General features: G+C 40.8%; 1 protein-coding gene across 1 annotated transcript; it reads right to left on the minus strand.

The window, feature by feature from the left end:
- Positions 1-458: 458 nt before the first annotated feature.
- Positions 459-2,927, minus strand: lbx1a (ladybird homeobox 1a). Its single transcript, XM_033613892.2, has 2 exons — positions 2,295-2,927; positions 459-1,521 (listed from the first exon to the last, which is right to left on the minus strand). Exons 1-2 carry the CDS (start codon positions 2,620-2,622, stop codon positions 989-991), a joined length of 861 nt encoding a protein of 286 aa, XP_033469783.1. The 5' UTR covers positions 2,623-2,927; the 3' UTR covers positions 459-988.
- Between the last annotated feature and the right edge of the window lie 16,810 nt (positions 2,928-19,737).

Here is a 19,737-nt window from a genome sequence, read left to right on the forward strand (position 1 = left end):
TTTGTGCGCTGAGACCCGCCGGCCCATGCAGCACGGAGAAACCCTTGTCTCCGTATTGCGCGCTGCTGGAGAGCGGTCCCCGGGGAACACACACACACACAAACACACACACACACACACACACACACACACACACACACACACAGACGCACTCTTCAGGGCCTCTCCGCTCCAGATTGTGTTTCTCACAGAGGAAAAATGAAAATACACGCAGAAGGTCAGGAGGCATGTTGCTGTTGTAAATGCATTTGACAAACGCCGCTGTTTCTGCGCCACAAACCTCCAAAACGAAAGCTCTGACACGGAGAGGAGAGTAAAAAAAAATACAAGACCAAAATAATTCCATAATTATAGGCCTACTTCATATAAATGTATTCCATAGAAATAATTTAGGCTATAAAAATCTGCAAAAGGCTGAATATTTGAAAGGTTTTTTTTTTTTTATTTTACATCATCATTATAGTTTACATTACAATTTGTACAGTTGTATGCGTTCTGTACATTCTAAAGGCACTTAAATGTTGTACAAAGCATTATAAATATATTAAACTGTGATTTATAACAAGCTGTTGGCAACACATTCTCTGTGATTATCATTTCAGAACAATTAATATATAAAAAAGCTGAAAACAGTCGGCTTAAGCTTATAAAAATGATTTGTAGCCTTTTCAACCATTTCATAATCAACTCAAATGAAACATGCGGTGAAATATTTCAGTGATTTTAACCATAATAAGCACCTGCATGTTTGCTGCCTTGCCTTTTCCCCCTGAATGTCTCTCTGTAAGCTGTCACGCGTTTTGCGTGCCCGTTCCACGGCAGGATGCAGCGGGCCTATGGCTTCTCTCAAATCAAGCCGCTGAGACTGTTGTTTCTGGATAGTTTGCTGCATGTTCGTGCGCAAAGGATGAAATCCTTGTTTAGCCAGAGTTTCTGTCTGCAAACATCGCGTTATTTGGCACTTCACACGGTGACCGCTGACATAACTTTAGTCATCCACGTCTATTTCCTCATCTTCATCCTCTGAGCAACACTTGCTGCTCAACCGGTCTGTGTACCACGACGATGCGGGGGAAGGAGGCGACATGTGCGCTCTGCTGGAGGCGAAACTCTCTGTGGTGTCCTGGTGGGACCTGGAGGAGACTGGGTCGGGTTCGGTGTGTCCTGGCGCGGAAACAGTCCCGCCGCCCATCCCTCCGGCCGCGCACTTCTCTAGCTCGGCCAGCTTGGAGAGCTTCTCATAGGCCACAGCGCCAGCGACCTTGGCGGACTCCACGTCCGCTTTCATCTCCTCCAAGTCCCGCTTGAGCTTGGCCCGCCGGTTCTGAAACCAGGTAATGACCTGCGCGTTGGTCAGACCAAGCTGCTGGGCGATCTGGTCCCGATCCGCCGGGCTCAGGTACTTCTGATAGAGGAAGCGCTTCTCCAGCTCGTAGATCTGGTGGTTGGTAAACGCCGTGCGGGACTTCCGCCGCTTCTTAGGAGTGTTCCTCTGGCCGAAGAGCGTCAGACCGTCTCGGCCTAAGAGAAAGGGACGCATTCGATCATATAGGGTGGACTAACACGTTCAAAAAACGTGAGCCAACAAAAACTTCAAAACTGCTCCACTATAAATCTGCGCCAGTAGAATAACTGATGAACGACTGATTATTTTTTGCCAAGTCAGTATGAAGAATTAACAGATTAATTTCAGATAAAACTTATCCACTTTTCCCGCTTTATAAATGTTATTTATTAAAACAGTTAAAACGCAAAGGGAATTACTTATTGCATACTGCTACATTAGATATTAGATTGTATGTGCATTAAACAATGACATTGAATTAAAAAAAAAAAGATTTAGATTAACCTATACGATTATTTACCTTTGCCTGAAAATAAATACACGGGGCTTTATTTTAATTTTAATTTTTTTTCTAATGCAATAATGTTTCACATGAGTTTAGCATTTCACTTGCTTATATCGAATAAACGCAATTAGATCCAAAGTTACTGCATAAAGCAAGTTGCAACTTAAGTTGCAATTACATGTGTATATATTAGAACAATTTGGCAACTTGCTTTGTTATATATATATATATATATATATATATATATATATATATATATATATATATATATATATATATATATGTACGCACGCGCCCATGTGTTTCTGCCTAAAGTGGGCTTCAGTTTTTCCTCTTCATTTAAACTTTAAACCAGTTTTTAGAAAATGAAATATACCTACTGCTACAGTAATGCCAGTACAAATGGTGAGCGTGCTAATAATTTCCATAAAAACAAGCTTTTACCCTCGGCAGCCTGCAGGACGCTGACCTCCAGGCCCTTGAAGGTTTTGCTGGCCAGCTCCTCCAGCGCGCAGAGCGGGGAGGTTTGACTGAGCAGAGCCCGGCCGGACAGGCTGTGACCCGCCGAGGTCAGCTTCTCTCCGGGAGATATGTGGTGCGCCGCTCCGCTCAGAGAGTAGCTCCTTCTCACAGACGGCTTGTTGAGGATGTCCTCGATGCTGAAAGGCGTCAGCGGCTTGTTGGAGTTGGCCGGCGGCGGCAGCTGATCCAGCGGACTGCGCCTCCGCTCCTCCAGCACCGCTGGGTATTTGGAGTCGTCCTTAGAGGTCATGGCGGCTCAGCGGGTCACACCCGACTGTGGTAATTTAAAGACGAGCGATTCAAAGCGGTGACGGGCAGACAGGCTGAGGTAAAGTGGAGCAGAGGAAGAACAGGACAGTAAAGATAAATCCGCAGCTCGGATCACAGGTGTTTCTCCAGCCGCATGTTGGCCGCCGAGCTGCACGCTGCAGGGACACTTGTGACTTCCAGTCCCTCCACGTCTCCGAGCCACTTTTCCAGGGTGACGCACAACGAGGCACGAGCCGAACCCATCCGGTGGACGATGATGCACCAAAAGCAGCGGCGAGTGACCACCAGTAACAAGTTATTACTGACTGGAAGGCAATCAGTTATTTCTCTTTCTCTCTCTCTCTCTCTCTCTCTCTCTCTCTCTCTCTCGCTGCAGCCGGATACCGGAGAGCGGTAATTAGAGGGTACGGCGGAGAGGAGGAGTCCAATTAGAAAGTAGAGCAGGCCCACTTAACACTTTCTTTCTAAAATTAGATAATTTGTCACAAAAACAAGCAAATGTTTCTCTCCACATGATATTATCCTCATTTGCGTACACGGCATAATTGGCACCGCGTGTGTGATCACCGGGCGAGCTCGTGCCAATTTGGATAAATTCGCTCTGCGTCAATCTTCAGGCCAATTACACTCGGAAACACAAAAGATCAACTCCCATCACGCAGCTCATCGACAAAATAAATACATAAATAATAGGCCTAATAATAATAATAATAATAATGATAAAATGACTGCAAGTGGAAAATGGGAGAGCGCACTGTGTGGAGAGAGAGAGCATATCCTCATGATAACACTGGAGGACACTGCAGGCAGAGTGACAGAGGAGGGCATCACCCAGGCCTAAGCACACCTCCACTCCCTCTCTCTCCAAAAAGCCCTGTGCAATAACTCAGTTACAAAGAGCGTGGGCTCCCCGGAGCGCAGCTCCGCACAGACTCTGCACGGAGGACCAGCTGCTGATCATCAGGATACACATATAAGGACACATTTTATTTGAGCTTTCTAAGAAAAATACCAGTAACATATTTAACGGTTTCTTCCTTTTAACTTTAATCCGTCCAATTTTACAGGCAGTAAATAAGCTCTATAATACAAACTTCTTTTTTTTTATTCTATAAATGCTAAAAATTAATTTGCATATGAAGCAATATATGAAATAAACTCATTCTCTATAAACCATCCCATATATTAACTTTCTACTCTATAAGCATGTCCAGGGGCATTTCTTTGTTGTGACGACACTGGGGGCTGCACGGGGTCCAGGGGGATCCTACCCTGGGATTTTTTTCTTATTTTTTGTTTTTGTTTGATGAACGAGCTCTGTGATGCTTCTAATACATTAATCACTTATTCACTCAAAATTACAAATTATTCAGAATGCTGCTGCCAGGGTTTTAACAAAAAATAAAAAGAGAGACCATATAACTTTGGTTTTACGTAACCTACACTGGCTCCCAAAATCTTTTAAAATTGATTTTAAAGTCCTTCTATTGGTTTTTAAGGCTCTTAATGGCTTTGCCCCCTCTTATATCATAGACTCCCTATCACCTTGTGCCCCTCCACAAACCCTGACATCCCCCACAGCTGCTCTTTTAACTGTTCCAAAAACCTTTGGTTGGCTTCTTTAAGCAACTATGTCCCAAAAATATGAAACAACCTGCCTTTATATATTAGACCTGCTGGCTCAGTGAACAGTTTTAAATGCTGACTCACAACATATCTTTTCAATGTAGCCTATAACTAGCAGCTAGTTGTTTTCATATGTTTAATGTTTATTTGTTTTGGATTTTTTTTTATTAATTAATTAATTTATTCATTTATTTATCCTTTTAATAAAATAAAATTTAAAAAAGTTGAATGTGTGCATTTATGTTAAAAGTGGTTAAATGTATTATTCAAGTACGTATGTATGTAAGTATGAACAGAATGACAGATTATTGGATCCAGGTTTAAAAAAAAAAGAATTATTAGGCCTATTCTTATTTTTGAAACATATAGCCTATATGTAGCCTATATATGTTAATATCAGGGGGTATTTATAAAAGATTGACCAGGCCTAAAGATTTCACTGATCAGATCAATGTTGTACCCATATTTTAACATATTTGTGTTACAATGTTTCAGGAAACAGAAGGAAACTCAAATTTCCAAGACAAATGTTGATACAATTTAAAGTTAGACTATTCAGTCTCATTCCAGGACTCTCAAAATGGAAACAGATGCAAAGGCCTGACTGCAGTTACCAGTTACACACAGCACTGCCTTGCCCAACATATTAAACATTTATTTCTCACCACTGCTACAATCACTGCAATACACAGCAGTAATAAAGTACTAGTAATAGTTCATCATCACTATTATTAATAGCACTAAGTGCAATTCAGCAGGTCATTCAGTTTTTTAGGCCAGAATTCATTTATTTAGAATTTATTCCAGAACATCAGAAATAACATTTAATCTATAGTTATTAGAAAAACAAAAATATACAATTTGACAAAAAAAAAAAGAAATATAACCCTTAATGTTCACTTACTGACTCTCTCTGCAGCTTGGTCTTCCACTCTTCGTTGATAGATGTTTACACAGTGGCGTAAGGAAGTTACGACAGGCCCCAGTGCACACTAATAGTGCATGCTAACATGCATATATTGTCTTGACACAAACAGAGACTTGACATTGGACAACATCAACATAAATACTACCCAGCAATCATCATTGCATATCTGACAAAGAAAGGGAGGAACTGATTATTTAATTAAATAGTTTTTATAGTTCATTTATAGATTTTATAGCTTATGTAGAAATAGCTATCATTTTGTTTCAGACAGATATTCGCAATTAAAAAAAAAATATATAGAAACTGATGGACCTTCAACAAAATTGGTGATAAATATGAATTCAGTCAATTTATGAAATGGGTAGTTCATCCAAATTACTAAGATAGACAGATAGATAGAAAGATAGATAGATAGATTTTGTCCATTGGTCGCCCTGCAGCTAAACATTTTGTAGCGGGCCATAAAAAAGATGAATGAGTGATTAGGGGAGTTTAGGGAGGCCATCTGCAGTCACAGCCCTTTGGAGCCCTGACAAAGTCCACGGACAGTTTTATTTCGTAATTTACTCCTGCTTTGGTCATGCTGTGTCATTTGATTATACGCCTTGTCTTGGATCTTTTCAGAGCGGGCCTCCCGCCTGCACCCTTGCCCGTTTCATTCTCCATCAGTGAGCTCAACATCCATGCTGATGGATGTGATGTCTTCATCTGATACCCGCTCCCAAATGGAGGAACATTCCCTTTTCCACGTAGGTTTTAATTTCATCTTTGGGAAGTGTAAAGTGCCGACCTGGGGCCCCTAGCTGCTCTGCTGTAAATATGGACCCCTGTGGCTCCACAGACCCCCACTAACACTGCTAACATTAAATACCTGCTAAGATCTTTAAAAAGAAGTGGGCTTAGTTTTCCTGTGTTTGTGACTGTCTGCCTTCAATGGCTAACTGCAATAATAACAAATGATATTTAAACAGGAAGAGATTCAGCTGAAGTTTAAACTTTATCCAAGGCAAACTTGTTCAGATCTCCAAATCTAAAACAAACAAATTAACAGAAATCAAGATGATTTTGTTGATTATGTTAGGTTTGTGAATAAAAAACATGCCGTATGTATTATTATTATTGTTATTATTCATAATAATAACTTCAACTATTTCTTCCTTTAAATTTTTGATATTTTCCTCTGTCCTTTATTAAAAGCCAACTTGTCATAATGTATATGTACTATAAATCATTTTCAGGAAGTTACAATATGTAACTGTAACATTTTACAATAAATTACAGTATTATCACCTCACAGGCTTTTACTGTGATATTTAACCAAATTCAGAATTTCATTGTGAAATTCATGCAGGTAAATATTGTGATTTTACAGAAGTACACTGCTAAATCACAGTAATGTAGACCTTAATTGTGAGATTACAGTCAAGTAACTGTAGGGAGCACACTGAGCACAGTAATTAGATGAAGTTACTGTGAACTGTAACTTCACAGTAGGTTGTAACTTGTAAATGTATACTACATTGTACTGTTATATCACATTAATACGCAGGCATAACAATTTCACAACAATTTACTGTGAAAACAGTTTTTAAAAACTGGATGCCAGTGATTTACAGTAAATATATAGTCAATTATCTTACAGTGTTCACCTTTACACAAACAAATAGGGAATGACATGACAATTCAGAAAGTACCCCAGTACAGGTGTGATGTGGTCTGTTTTCTGAGTATCAGTTAGAAGTCTAGCAGCAGCATTTTGTACCAACTGCAGGCGAGATAAGGATGACTGGCATATACCCACATACAGAGCATTACAGTATTCCATACAAGAGGAAATTAGGGCATTCATGACTATCTTCAGGTCATGGAATGAGAGGATTTGTTTGAGTTTGGCAATGGTTTGAGTGTTGAATTTTAAAACTGAGTCAAAGATGACACCAAGATTTCTGGTCTGGGCATGAAGGTTAGGTGCCAAGGGTTTGGTTTGCTATACCCTGGATGGAGTTTAAGGGGCCAAATAAGACCAGTTCTGTCTTACTGTCATTCAACTGAAGACAGTTTTTTTGCCATCAAAGATTTCACATTTTGGAGGCAGTCAAGGAGGGACCTAACTCTGTCTTTATTCTTATTATCCAGTTTTAAAGGGGGGTAAAGCTGAGTATCATCTGCATAGCAGTGACATATTGTATTACTGAAGAAGGAGCCTAAAGGGAACACACATATGATGGGTCCCAAAATGGAGCCTTGGGATACACCATAGGTGATGGGAGCAGCAGATGAATACATGTTTCCAGTTTTGACAGAGAAGGATCTATGGTAAATGGTAAATGGACCTGCATTTGTATAGCACCTTTCTAGTCTTCCGACCCCTTGAAGCCCTTTTTTACACTATGAGTCACATTCACCCATTCACACACACATTCATACACTGGTGGCCGAGACTACCATACAAGGTGCTGTATCACCTGTTCTTAGTTTTTAACATACTCACACACAGAAGGAAGCATCATTGGGAGCAATTTGGGGTTCAGTATCTTGCTCAAGGATACTTCGACATGCAGACTTGAGGAGCCGGGGTAGCTGTCAAACCACCGAAGGGCGCTACCATGGATACCGACCTGGCGCTCAAGACAGATCAGGAGAATAGAATGGTTGATTGTACCAAAGGCTGAGCTACAGTCTAAAATAATTAGCATGGCGCATTTATCAGAGTCAAGGGACAGCAGTAGATCATTGGATACTTAAAGTAAAGCTTAAAGTAAAGCTGATTTTTGCACCTTGAGCTAATTTGTGTCAACATTTGTTGTCACTGTTGTGGCTATTGCTCTTGTTGATGTTTTTGTTATGTCTTGTTGTGCGTCGTAACCTTTATGTCTCATTTTTCAGGAATCTGCGTTGCTGCCTTTCTTGGCCAGGATTCTCTTGTAAAAGAGATTTTAATCTCAGTGAGTCTATTACCTGGTTAAATAAAGGTAAAAAAAAAAAAAGCTGACTTGTGCTGTGGCATATCCTGAAAACCTGACTGAATTTTTTCCATAATGTTGTTATTTTCTAAAAAGGACAGTAGTTGAGAATAGACAGTCTTTTCCATTACTAAAATGGCAACTTAGAAATACGCTGGAAATTGTTTAAATCGGTTGCATCAAGGTTAGGCTTTTTAACAATGGGATGTACTACTGCATGTTTAAAGCAAGAGGGAACAGAACCATTTGCTAGACTACTGTGTAGAATAAGTGAAATGGCAGGACCTACAGTGTCAAACACTTCCTTCATCAGGCATGTGAGTCCTGAGGACAGGTAGATGTCTTAGTATGTTAGACTATGGGCCCTAGTTTCACAGACCGGGCGAGGCGGAGGCGCAGCGCACCTGCACATCACCAACTGGGTGTGGCCAGGCGGATTTTGTGCAGCCGCAGCTACTCCTCTTTCCCACCTCTGTCCCTCCTACCTGCGCAAGTCGGAAAGAGGTAGGAGAGAGGGCGTGGAGTGGGTTTTACACAGCCGATTCACATCACACGAATCAAATGAGCCCCTCTCCTCGCCCTTAAATGTGCCGCGCGAAGGCGTAATAAGAGTTTACTCAATTCGCCATGGCAGAAGAGAGCAGCAGCGTTAGACGGCCAAACTTCTCCGAGGAGGAAACTGATGTTTTGGTCCGGGAGGTCCAAGCTCGCAGTGTCCGAATATACGGAACTGTGAGCAGACCTCCACGGGCTGATGATGCAAAGGTAGCCTGGGAGGAGGTCACCACAATTGTAAATCAATGATGCGTTTTTCTCTGGTGCGCGCGCGCTCTCTCTCTCTCTCGCAGTCTCACTCTGTTTCTTTTCTTTTGGCTTTTCTAAGATGACAGATGCTGAATATATACTCCCTATCTGATGCTGTGGCTGTTTGTGGTTGGCTGAGAGGGATGTGAACTCATTTGTGTTAATCAAATCAGGTTGGGTTTCCATTACGCGTGCCAAACGTGCCAAACAGTGCCAATCCCCTTTGATATGACATCAGATGTGACGGGACAGTCGATATAGAGATACATTTATGTGCTGATTGCAGATAGTTGCATTGAATAGTGGTTTTGTGGCTATTTATTGCATCGTTAATGTGCCTGACATTCTGGAAACCTGCCTGTGAGGTTTTGGTGACGTGTGCGCACTGTCCGCCGGTCAGCCAAACTTCGGCTTACACCGGCTGCGCTCCCCCTGCGCTGACAGTAGACCTGGTTTCAGATGGCGAGCTTTTAGCGCACCTTCGGCGAAGCCTTTTGGCACGAAACTGTCACTGCGCCAAGCTGGATCTGTTGACACCTCCCCCTGCTGCGCCGCCACACCCATCTTAGTGCACCTCGGTCTGCCAAACTACCAAACTGAGCACGCCTCGGGTTGCGCTGCTTGAAACTAGCTCTGCGCGGGGTTTGCCACCCTGCGCCACCCTGCACTACACCGGGAAACTAGAGCCCTATGTCTTTAAGTGGGGGACACAGGCTCAAACTTAATGAGGACCACAGAGCAAGGAGGAACCACAGATGGATCGTAGACAGGAGGTGAAATAGCAGATTGAGTGTTATTAATTTTACTTGTGAAGAAATTTGGAAAGTCATCACAAGTTATTGTGGATGGGATAGTCCAGGCAGAAGCAGCAGGGCTAAGGACTGTATTAATAGTGACAAATAGTACTTTGGAAATTTCTGGAGATAATATCAGCAAAGTATTTTGCCCTTGCTGCTTAACAGAATGCTGGTAGTTAACAAGAGTGGTTTTCAACGTGTCATATGAGACTTGGACCCTGTCTTTTGTCCATTTTCTCTCTGCTTTCCTACATAACTGTATGAGAGCACAGGTATTGTCATTTAGCCAGGGTTGAGTTTTAGGTTTAGGTTTTCCTGATTTTGAGAGGGGCAACAGAATCCAAGAAGTCTAAACAGGCTGAGTTAAACAGAGAGAGAAAATCCCCTGTGCTCAGGCTGGATGAATGGGCCTCAAAGTAGCCAGACAGGGAATCTACTGGCTGTAGAAGGGGTTATTGTACGTGAGTAAGAAGCGGGTAACTAAGGTAACTTGATGCACATATGATCTGAGATTCCCATGTCTTCCACAGCCAGGAAAGAAACAAAAATGAAGCAAAAAAAAAATCAGGTCTAGTGTGTGGCCTCGTTTATGGGTTGGGCCAGAAACAAGCTGCAAAAGTTAAAAGAGTCCATAATACATAGAAATTAAGCGGCTCTGACATTAGTTAAGAGGTCAACATAAAAATTCAAATCACCAGAGATTAGAATTTTGTCACGATTTACAACAGCTGAAGATAAAAACTCAGAGGACTCAGTAAGGAAAATGGCATCCAGCCAAGGATGGCGATGCACAACTACACAAAGGGCTGGAGTTGAGCCACCAGTCTTAAACATCAAGACTTCAAAGCTGACATAATTATTTGTATCAAATGGGGTGCACTTATGGCAATTTCTGAAAATGAGGGCTACGCCTCCTCCAGAGTCAGTGGGCTCAGGGGAGCGGTACAAGTCATAGTCAGGGGGACGAACTTCCATGAGTGGGCTGTGTTCACCAGGTTTCAGCCAGGTGTCTGTCAAAAATAGGACATTAAGGTAGATGGATAAGATAAAAATAATTTAAAATGAAAGACTTATTTGAGAGAGACCTAAGATTTAGAAGAGCCAGATTACACAGACTTAGTGATGGTTTGCATCTCTTTGTTGTCGCTTTGCATCTGTGTGGGTTCATGCGTCTTTGAGGTAATTTTGTGTCATTTTGGGTCTGTTTGTGGTCATTTCAAGTCTCTCCCTGCCTGGTAGGTACGTGTTAATTTGACATTTGACATTTTGCAAGTGAAGGCTAGGGGGGCCCCCTGGGTCTGTGCCCAGCAGGCCCATTTAGTAATCCATCCATGGTGATGGTGGATGGCATGACACCTCATCTAGACAGCTGCCAGGTTGCAGACCAGTGTTTGATACCATCAAACACTAAACTGCTTGTTTTTTAGTGAGGCATTAGCAGCATTTCAAAATGTGACTGTGCCACCAAAACCGGGTATTTCAAGTCATGTAGCACCCAGTAATTTCCTGAAAATGTAATAAAGCCTAAAAATGTTATAAAATTTACACTTTATCAAAAATGTAATAAAACCAAATTATGTGGAAACTTGACTGATAATGGAAAAAAAAATCCTAAGTGATAGTGATTTTTATTTATAATGTAATACCTTATTACATTATCAGGAATTTATCACATTTTCAGGTAGATCTTTTTTTGTTCAAAACAATAATTAAGGAGCAGTTATAAATATATTAATATATAAATATATAGCAAATTAACATTATAAAAATAGGGCGGCACGGTGGTGTGGTGGTTAGCACTGTCGCCTCACAGCAAGAGGGTTGCAGGTTCGATCCTGGGTGTGGGAGCCCTTCTGTCTGGAGTTTGCATGTTCTCCCCGTGTCAGCGAGGGTTCTTTCCGGGCACTCCGGCTTCCTCCCACAGTCCAAAGACATGCAGATTGGGGACTAGGTTAATTGATAACTCTAAATTGTCCGTAGGTGTGAATGGTTGTCTGTCTCTATGTGTCAGCCCTGCGATAGTCTGGCAACCTGTCCAGGGTGTACCCTGCCTCTCGCCCGATGTCAGCTGGGATAGGCTCCAGCCCCCCCGCGACCCTCAAGAGGATGAAGCGGTTAGAAGATGAATGAATGAATATTATAAAAATAACAATAATGGTATATTGAAATTCTGCATCAGTAGGTGGCCTTACGGAAGAAATTGCAATAACCTAGTCCACAAATCAGCCTTACTGTTTTGACAGGCACTCAGCAGGTCACATGATTTTCCTGCGCTTGATAAACAATTAGGCTGTGTGGTCACAGAAATTTGACAGTAGCCTACCAAAAGTGTTGCTAATATGCCTTTCCAGGAAATAAATCATGTGTAAAAACTATGCCGAAATTATATATCAATTAAAACAGTGTTTCTTAAACCCCTCAAAACAAGAATATCTGTGATTGGACTCCCCCACTACATCATAATTTGTGGGGTGCAATCAGTAAAAGTAAAAAGTTAAAAAGTATTAAGGTAAACTTTTTTGTTAATTTCAAATCTGTTTTGAAAGCCTTTCAGATCAGAAAAGGCAAAGGAGACTCTTCATTTACTATACATCACTGTTGACTCATATGAAAAACATTTCATAGAGATTAAATCGACTGTTTTGCCTTCATTGCTCACTTGTGTATAGATAGCCAACTTCCACAGCTGTTGTCATCTTCTGATGGTGTCTTGCACAGCTTCCAGTCAGTGAGGGTATGGATGGGTTCATGTCTCACTGATAGGGACTTTTGTTTAATACATCTTTGCTTGACAGCAATGTACCATTTGCCATCTGTTTTAAATTTCAAATTCTACATAAAGCCTAGAGTTTACACTTCCAAACATGAACTCACTGTCAGATGTTGGTATTTTTGGTAGGCTAACATGACACTAACAGTATCAAAAATTTTGTTAACTTGCAAACTACATGTCTGAGAAAAAAAGCATACATCTTTTCCTTCTTTTCTTTTTACATAATGACATTAACCATCAAAATTTTTACAGCAACAGATTAGAAAAAAAGACCCACCTGAAAGTTACAGGTAACAGGTAAAAATGTTATTACAGTATCAGTTAGGACATTTTGATTGATTACATTGTTGGTCACGTTATTACATTAATGGATTTTGATTACAATTTCAACCAGGTTAAGTGCAAATTTTATTACATTTTCAGGAAATTATGACATTATTGGATATTACAAGACAAAAATAAATCTTTTCCTAACCATAATCAAGTGGTTTTAGTTCCTAAACATAACCACATGTTAACGACAGTATTGTTGAAACCTAACGAAACGTAAAGTTTCAGCATATCTGTCAGATAGTCTGGTACAAATGTTACATATCCATAGTTTGCAGAAACCTACAATGCCAACATGTATTCTGGCAAGTGGGTTGAGTGAGCGGAGGGGTAACAGGCTGACACTCAACAGAGGAACTAAGCTATTGTGGATGTCAGGACAGCAATGACTTGAGATATGTAAATGTGTTTTCATATTGCTAAAATTGTGTTATCACTTTATCAGTGTTTCCAGATGAGTTCAGTATAAGCTCTTGTTGAGAGTAACTTTTATATTGTTTATAAGCTTGTTAAGCTGCTGCCACCATCATGTTGTGCATTTTGCCAAAGGAGTATGAGTACATTGTGAACAGCAGAGTTGAATAGGTAATTTCAGCACAAGGGTCTTGATGGAGACATGTACAAGTATTTTGTTTTATTGTAAATTTGGTATTTTGGTTTTCATATTTTTTCTATTATTAATATTTTATTTACACTTATTTTGCAATTGTTTATATTTTATTTTGCACATAATTTACTTTTTAATGAACATTGATGCAACCGACTTGTGCAAATAATGCAGTTATAGATCAGTACGGAAATGAAATATTTCTCTGCTGTTTTGGGAATAATATTGAGAGTGAATTAAATGAAGATATTTTTTGGTATTGCCAGAAATAAAATGGCACTGATTAAGACATTAATCCATTGTGTGTCTCTTTAGTGATCAACAGCCAGTGCACCACTAATCCACAGTGCTATTTAGCCTCTGTATCACGTGTTGCTGGCCCAGATACTCCTAGATCTGGCGCCGGTTACATAGACAGAAGTCTCTAAAGTTTTAACATTAAAGAACCTTTTTAAAAAATTTAGATGGCTTCATTTGGTCTATCAGTGTTCAGGTGGACTCGTGAGGACAGGGAGTGGAAGAGCAGGCTGGGTATTCTGGGTCAGTGTGGATTTTTGTCTTTGCTGATACTACCTCCAGGAGTCACCAAAGTCAGAAATGCTCAAAGCAAAAACATAGGGGCTCTAACCCCTTTGAGGGTGAGTCATAACCAGAACTGCAGACAGAAGTCACATGACTTGGACTTGAGATATTTTTCTCGCAGTAATGTTATTAGTGTTATAAGTTAGTGTGGCAAATTAACACAATGGAAGTACGTGAAGACATGCTCTTTTCAGTTTGCACCACTGTGGTTATACAGTAGAACATGGATTTAAATATTGGATATTTTTTATAAGGGGGACAACATGCATACACACACACACACACACACACACACAATTTTCTCACTGGACTTAGCGACTTAAATTCAGACCTTTTTTGCTTTCTGCTTTGAGTCATCTCAGTCAACTCTTGCAGTAGCACAGTGCCTCTCCCTCCCTCCACTGTGTTGCCATGCACACGCAGACAGGAAAAAGTTATCAGCCACTCATTCAAACAACTTCAGACTCAACACTGTGCTTCCTTCGGTCCAAGAACAAAAGTGTTTGTTCATTCTAAAAGTTCCCTGATGCTTAAAATGTTTGAACTTGTTACAATGTAACATCTCTGGTCTCTTGGGCCCCGTTTATATGACAACGATTTCAACTGAAAACGGTAAACTTAAGTTGCGTTTTGGCCGATCGTTTACACGACAGCGGCGTTTTGGGTGCCTGAAAACGCAACGTTTTGAAAACAGGTTCCAGATAGCAACTTTTTGGAGACGGCAGCATCTCCGTTGTCATGTAAACTTGCAATATACAGTTCCTCTGAAAACAGAGATTTTTTGCACATGCGCATTATGTTTCCAGTCACTAGGCACGCCGACCATCACAACAACAATGCCGAGCTCTGTTTGTGCTGCTCACCCTGTTGATTTGAAGTAAAGCGTAGATCTGTTACTGTGGCAACTCCACCTCGTCGTCCATCCAGACAAAGTTATCTGTGCATGCTTTCGCCACTGCATCTTCTTTGTTTTGGTTTGTAATCATCGCGTTGTAGAGGAAGGCGCATGGCGTCATGCCATGGTGTTGCTTTGCAAATTTACACTGCCACCCACTGGCCTGGCGTGCATACTACAGCGTTTCCAGTAGATTTTGCGGCTCCGTGTGAACGGGGATCGTTTCAATAACGTCATCATATGAACGCATAGGCCTAAGTTTTTTAAAATGCAAAGGACAGACTTTTACATTTTTAGAGAAACCGTTGTCGTCTAAACAGGGCCTCAGTCTTCATCTGTTGTGACTTCACGCTTCACGCTCTATAGAGCCCTGAAGCCCCGCCCTCACCACTGCACAGAGCTACAGAGCCCTGTTGGCTTGTTCATTCAAAGTTTAATAATACTGAATGTGTCACACGTCCATACTGCTCCAAATTCAACAATGCACATCCTCGGGTCCTCAGCAATACACCCGCAAAGAGTGAAGTACATTGGATGAATGGTTCCCAAGATATGTGAAGGACACACACACACACACACACACACACACCCACACACACACACACACACACACACCAACATGGGCCAGAAGCCAGAGTGGTTGTCTACCAATTCGGAGGTCGGGGTTTGGTTGCAGTCTACATGTTGAAGTGTTCTTGGGCAAGATACTAAACCCCAAATTGCACCCCGTTGCTGTGTGATTGCATGTGACTGTTTATTTGATGAGCGGATGGCACCTTGTACGGTAGCCTTGGTCATCAGTGTCTGAATGTGTGTATAAATGGGTGAAAAGTGCTTGTGTTGAACTTGACAAGACTCATCTTTTTAATCAGGCTTTTAACTGATCTCTTTATTTATCTATCTTAAATTCCTCTTATAACCGATTTATCCATCTATTATCTATTTTTTATTTATTTTTTATATTCTTACCCTTCCTCTTTTTATGTTCTTATCTCATTTAACCTTTATCTTTTGTTATTTTAGTTAGCCTATAGGTTTTAGTTTTGATGCATTTTATGTCTGTTTTAGATCATTCTTATCTAGCTACTAACTCAATTTTATGAGCTAAATAGCTTTTTGTTGGGTGGGAGGGTTGGGTTTTCTCTTTTCTTTTTGTTTTCTGTTTGGATCTTTGTTGTTTTTAACCTCTGTGAGGCACTTTGTGTTACTGTTTTATGAAAAGTGCCATATAAATAAAGTTGATTTGATTTGATTTGATTAAAGCTAGAAATGCTCTGTATAAATGCAGCTCAGTCTGTGAAAAACAGCCCAAAGGTGACAATTTTGTACTTTTCCTGGTAATGGCTGAAACGCATAAGCTAGTTTTTAACCACTCCTGTGACTAAATAGCCATGAAACATTAAAGGCTTTTTAAATTATTACCCTCCAGTACCTCAGATTTTTTCAACAATTTAAACTGGTTGGATCCCCTAACCAAAGATCACGGACACATTTTTTCACACTCAAACAGCACTTCATGCATACTGTTCATACAACTGAATAGCATTTTTAATAAATAATGAACGCTTCCAAACCAGACTTTAATTAAAACCAACACACAGACCCGTCTAGGCGAGGTCAGGTGCCTGCCCAGTCAGTTTTCTGTGTTGATGGCTCGGACACAGAGACAGGTATTAAATTCCTGTCTGAGTAGACCTCTTCTCAAATTGAAGGTAGTAGGTAGGACATGTGTTGATATTTTTATTGACAACCGTGATTAAAGAAAAGGTAGGATGCTGTGTAAAACTTAAAAACAGAATAAAATGATTTAATATCCTTTTTGACTTTTATTCAACTGAATTCAGTACATAGATGGGACATTTAATGTTCAAATGGATAAACTTTATTGTTTTTTGTACTGTGTCACTGTGTAACATCACCTATTCTTTAACAATGCTCAGTAAGTGTTTGGGAACTGAGGACACTAACTGTTGAAGTTTTAAAGTGAAATTCTTTCCCATTCTTGCTTGATATTAGACTTTAATTTGCTAACAGTGAAGGGTCTACATTGTCGTATTTTGTGCTTCATAACACACCACACATTTACAATGGGAGACAGGTCTGGACTGCAGGCCAGTCAGTCTAGTGCCTGCTCTCTTACTACGAAGCCACACTGTTGTAACACATATGACTGGCATTGTCTTGCTGCAATAAGCAGGGACATCCAGTCGTTGTTTGGATGGCCGCATATGTTGCTCCAAAACTACCTTTCAGCATTCATGGTGCCTTCAAAGATGTACAAGTTACTCATGATGCCATGGGCACTAACACACCTCCATACCATCACAGATGCTGGCTTTGAACTTTGAGGTGGTAACAATCAGGATGGTTCTTTTCCTCTTTAGTCCAGAGGACATGACGCACATGATTTCCAAAAACAATCTGAAATGTGAAGTTGTCAGACCACAGCACACTTTTCCACTTTGTGTCAGTCCATCTCAGATCAGATCAGGTCCAGAGAGCTCAGTGGCATTTCTGGATGTTGTTGATATGTGGCTTTCACTTTGCATGGTAGAGTTCGAACTTGCATTAGTAGATGCAGCCATCAACTGTGACAATGGTTTGCCAAAGTGTTCCAGAGCCCATGTAATAATACCGTTGATATGATCATGTCAGTTTTTAATGCAGTGCAGTCTGAAAGGTCAAAGGTCATGGCCATTCAATATTAATTTTAAGCCTTGCCCCTTGCATGCAGGTATTTCTCTGGATTCTCTGAATATTTTGATGTAATGGACTGTAAGGCAAGGCAAGGCAAGGCAAGTTTATTTGTAGAGCACAATTCGTACATAAAGTAATCCAAAGTGCTTTACAGAGCAAGAAAATGCATTAAAATCACAACACAAAATCAAAACATAAATAATCATTATAAAATGAACTTTAAAAGAGAAGAGTGCAGATAAGATCCTTTCAGTCATATGCACAATGAAATAGAGCTGTTTTGAGCCTGTAGAGGGTGAAATCCTAAATTGTTTTGCTAATGTGCTTTGAAAAGCAATATTCTTAAATTGTCGGACCACTTGCCACTGACCACCCTTGCTTGTGAATAGCTGAGCTTTGGGAGGATGGCCCCTTCATACCCAGTCATGATACTTTAATCTGTTTCCAATTAAACTGTTTACCTCTGGAATGTTCCAAACAGGTGTTTTTTTGAGCATTTCACAACTTCCCCAGTCTTCTGTTTCCTTTGTCCCAAACTTTTTTGGAATATGTTGCAGGCAGAATGAAAATTTTTCAGTTTGAACATTAAATATCTTGTGGTTGTACTGTATCTTACAATATAATGACGAAAACTGTGGGTGTGTGGGTGTGTCTGTGTGTCTGTGTGTCTGTGTGTCTGTTCCATGTTTTTCGCCTCACTGACTTGGTCAATCCATGTGAAATTTGGCACAGTGGTAGAGGGTCATGGGAGGATGCGAATGAAGCAATATCACATCAATTGGCCAAAGGGGGGCGCTATAGCAACCAATTGAAATTGCAAACTTTGAATGGGCATATCTCATGCCCTGTATGTCGTAGAGACATGAAACTTTGCACAGAGATGCCTCTGCTCACCAGGAACAAATTTGCCTCAAGAACCCATAACTTCCGGTTATGTAGATTTTCCACCCTTTTGAATTGTTTGAAAAACACTTAAAATCGATCTCTTCCTAGGAAGTTTGACCGATCTGCATGAAACTCAGTGAACATAATCTAGGGACCAATATCTAAAGTTCCCTCTTGGCAAAAGTTGGAAAACTTACTAAAACTGAGCTTCTATAAGGTAATGAATATTGCTGAGGGCGTGGCTCATCACATAAAGGTGTATAACATCTCGAGGGTTTCACCGATCACCACGCAACTTTATAGGTATATGACCACACATAATCTGAGGGAACCCCTCCATTACTGACCCCATCAAACAAAATGGGGGTGCTAGAGAGCTAATTTCTTATCTAGGCCTAACCGCCATATCGATTTTTACTAAACTTGGTAGATATGAAGAACAGGACGCCTCAAGGTGACTGGAGAAATGTAATTCTAATTGGCAACTGGGTGGCACTATAACAACAGAAAAATGCTTAAAAATGGCTAAAATGTGACCAATCGCTGTGGCTCCCCCTGTGGCCGAATGATTTTTTTTTTTTAAATTTTTGGTGTGACTAAGTCATGGTATGATATGCTGTAGGGTTGGTCGATAATATGGTAATAAGGTGTCCCGTGGTATCTAAAAGTAGCAACAGTATCAGTTTCATTACCGTCAATAAAAAAATCTGCCGCGCATGTAGGCCTATAGGGGCCTAATATAATATTAAGTATAATTAATTTAATGCCAGAAAAATGAGTGCTTGTCCAGCACCTATGTATGTGTGGTTGAGTTTTCAATTTAATACTAATTACAATTTAAAACTATTAGTAGGCTATAATGTTTCTCTTATAACTGCCCTTAACTGTTGTCGGGAGATGACATTTGATAAAGTTTTTGGATGTGACGTCGTCACGTGACAGCTCGGACGTGAGAAAGAGAAGAAAAGATGGCAAGCCGCAGGAGGAGGGAGAAGCGCAACCCGAACCACCGAAAAACAGATGACTGTGGGCAGTCTCCTTCAAAGAAAAGCCGATGCGGGGGCAGGTCCGGTCGGTACCATACAGGAGTGAGCAGGAGCAGAGATAACTGCCTGTTGTCGTGAGCCTGTTATTCAGGGAGATGAAGACCTCCTTCTCAGGTGGAAATGTGATGGAGCCAGGCGTTTTCCTCTGATGTCGAGGGCTGC

Source organism: Epinephelus lanceolatus, chromosome 17, assembly GCF_041903045.1.
Source record: "Epinephelus lanceolatus isolate andai-2023 chromosome 17, ASM4190304v1, whole genome shotgun sequence".
Classification (NCBI taxonomy): Eukaryota; Metazoa; Chordata; class Actinopteri; order Perciformes; family Serranidae; genus Epinephelus; species Epinephelus lanceolatus.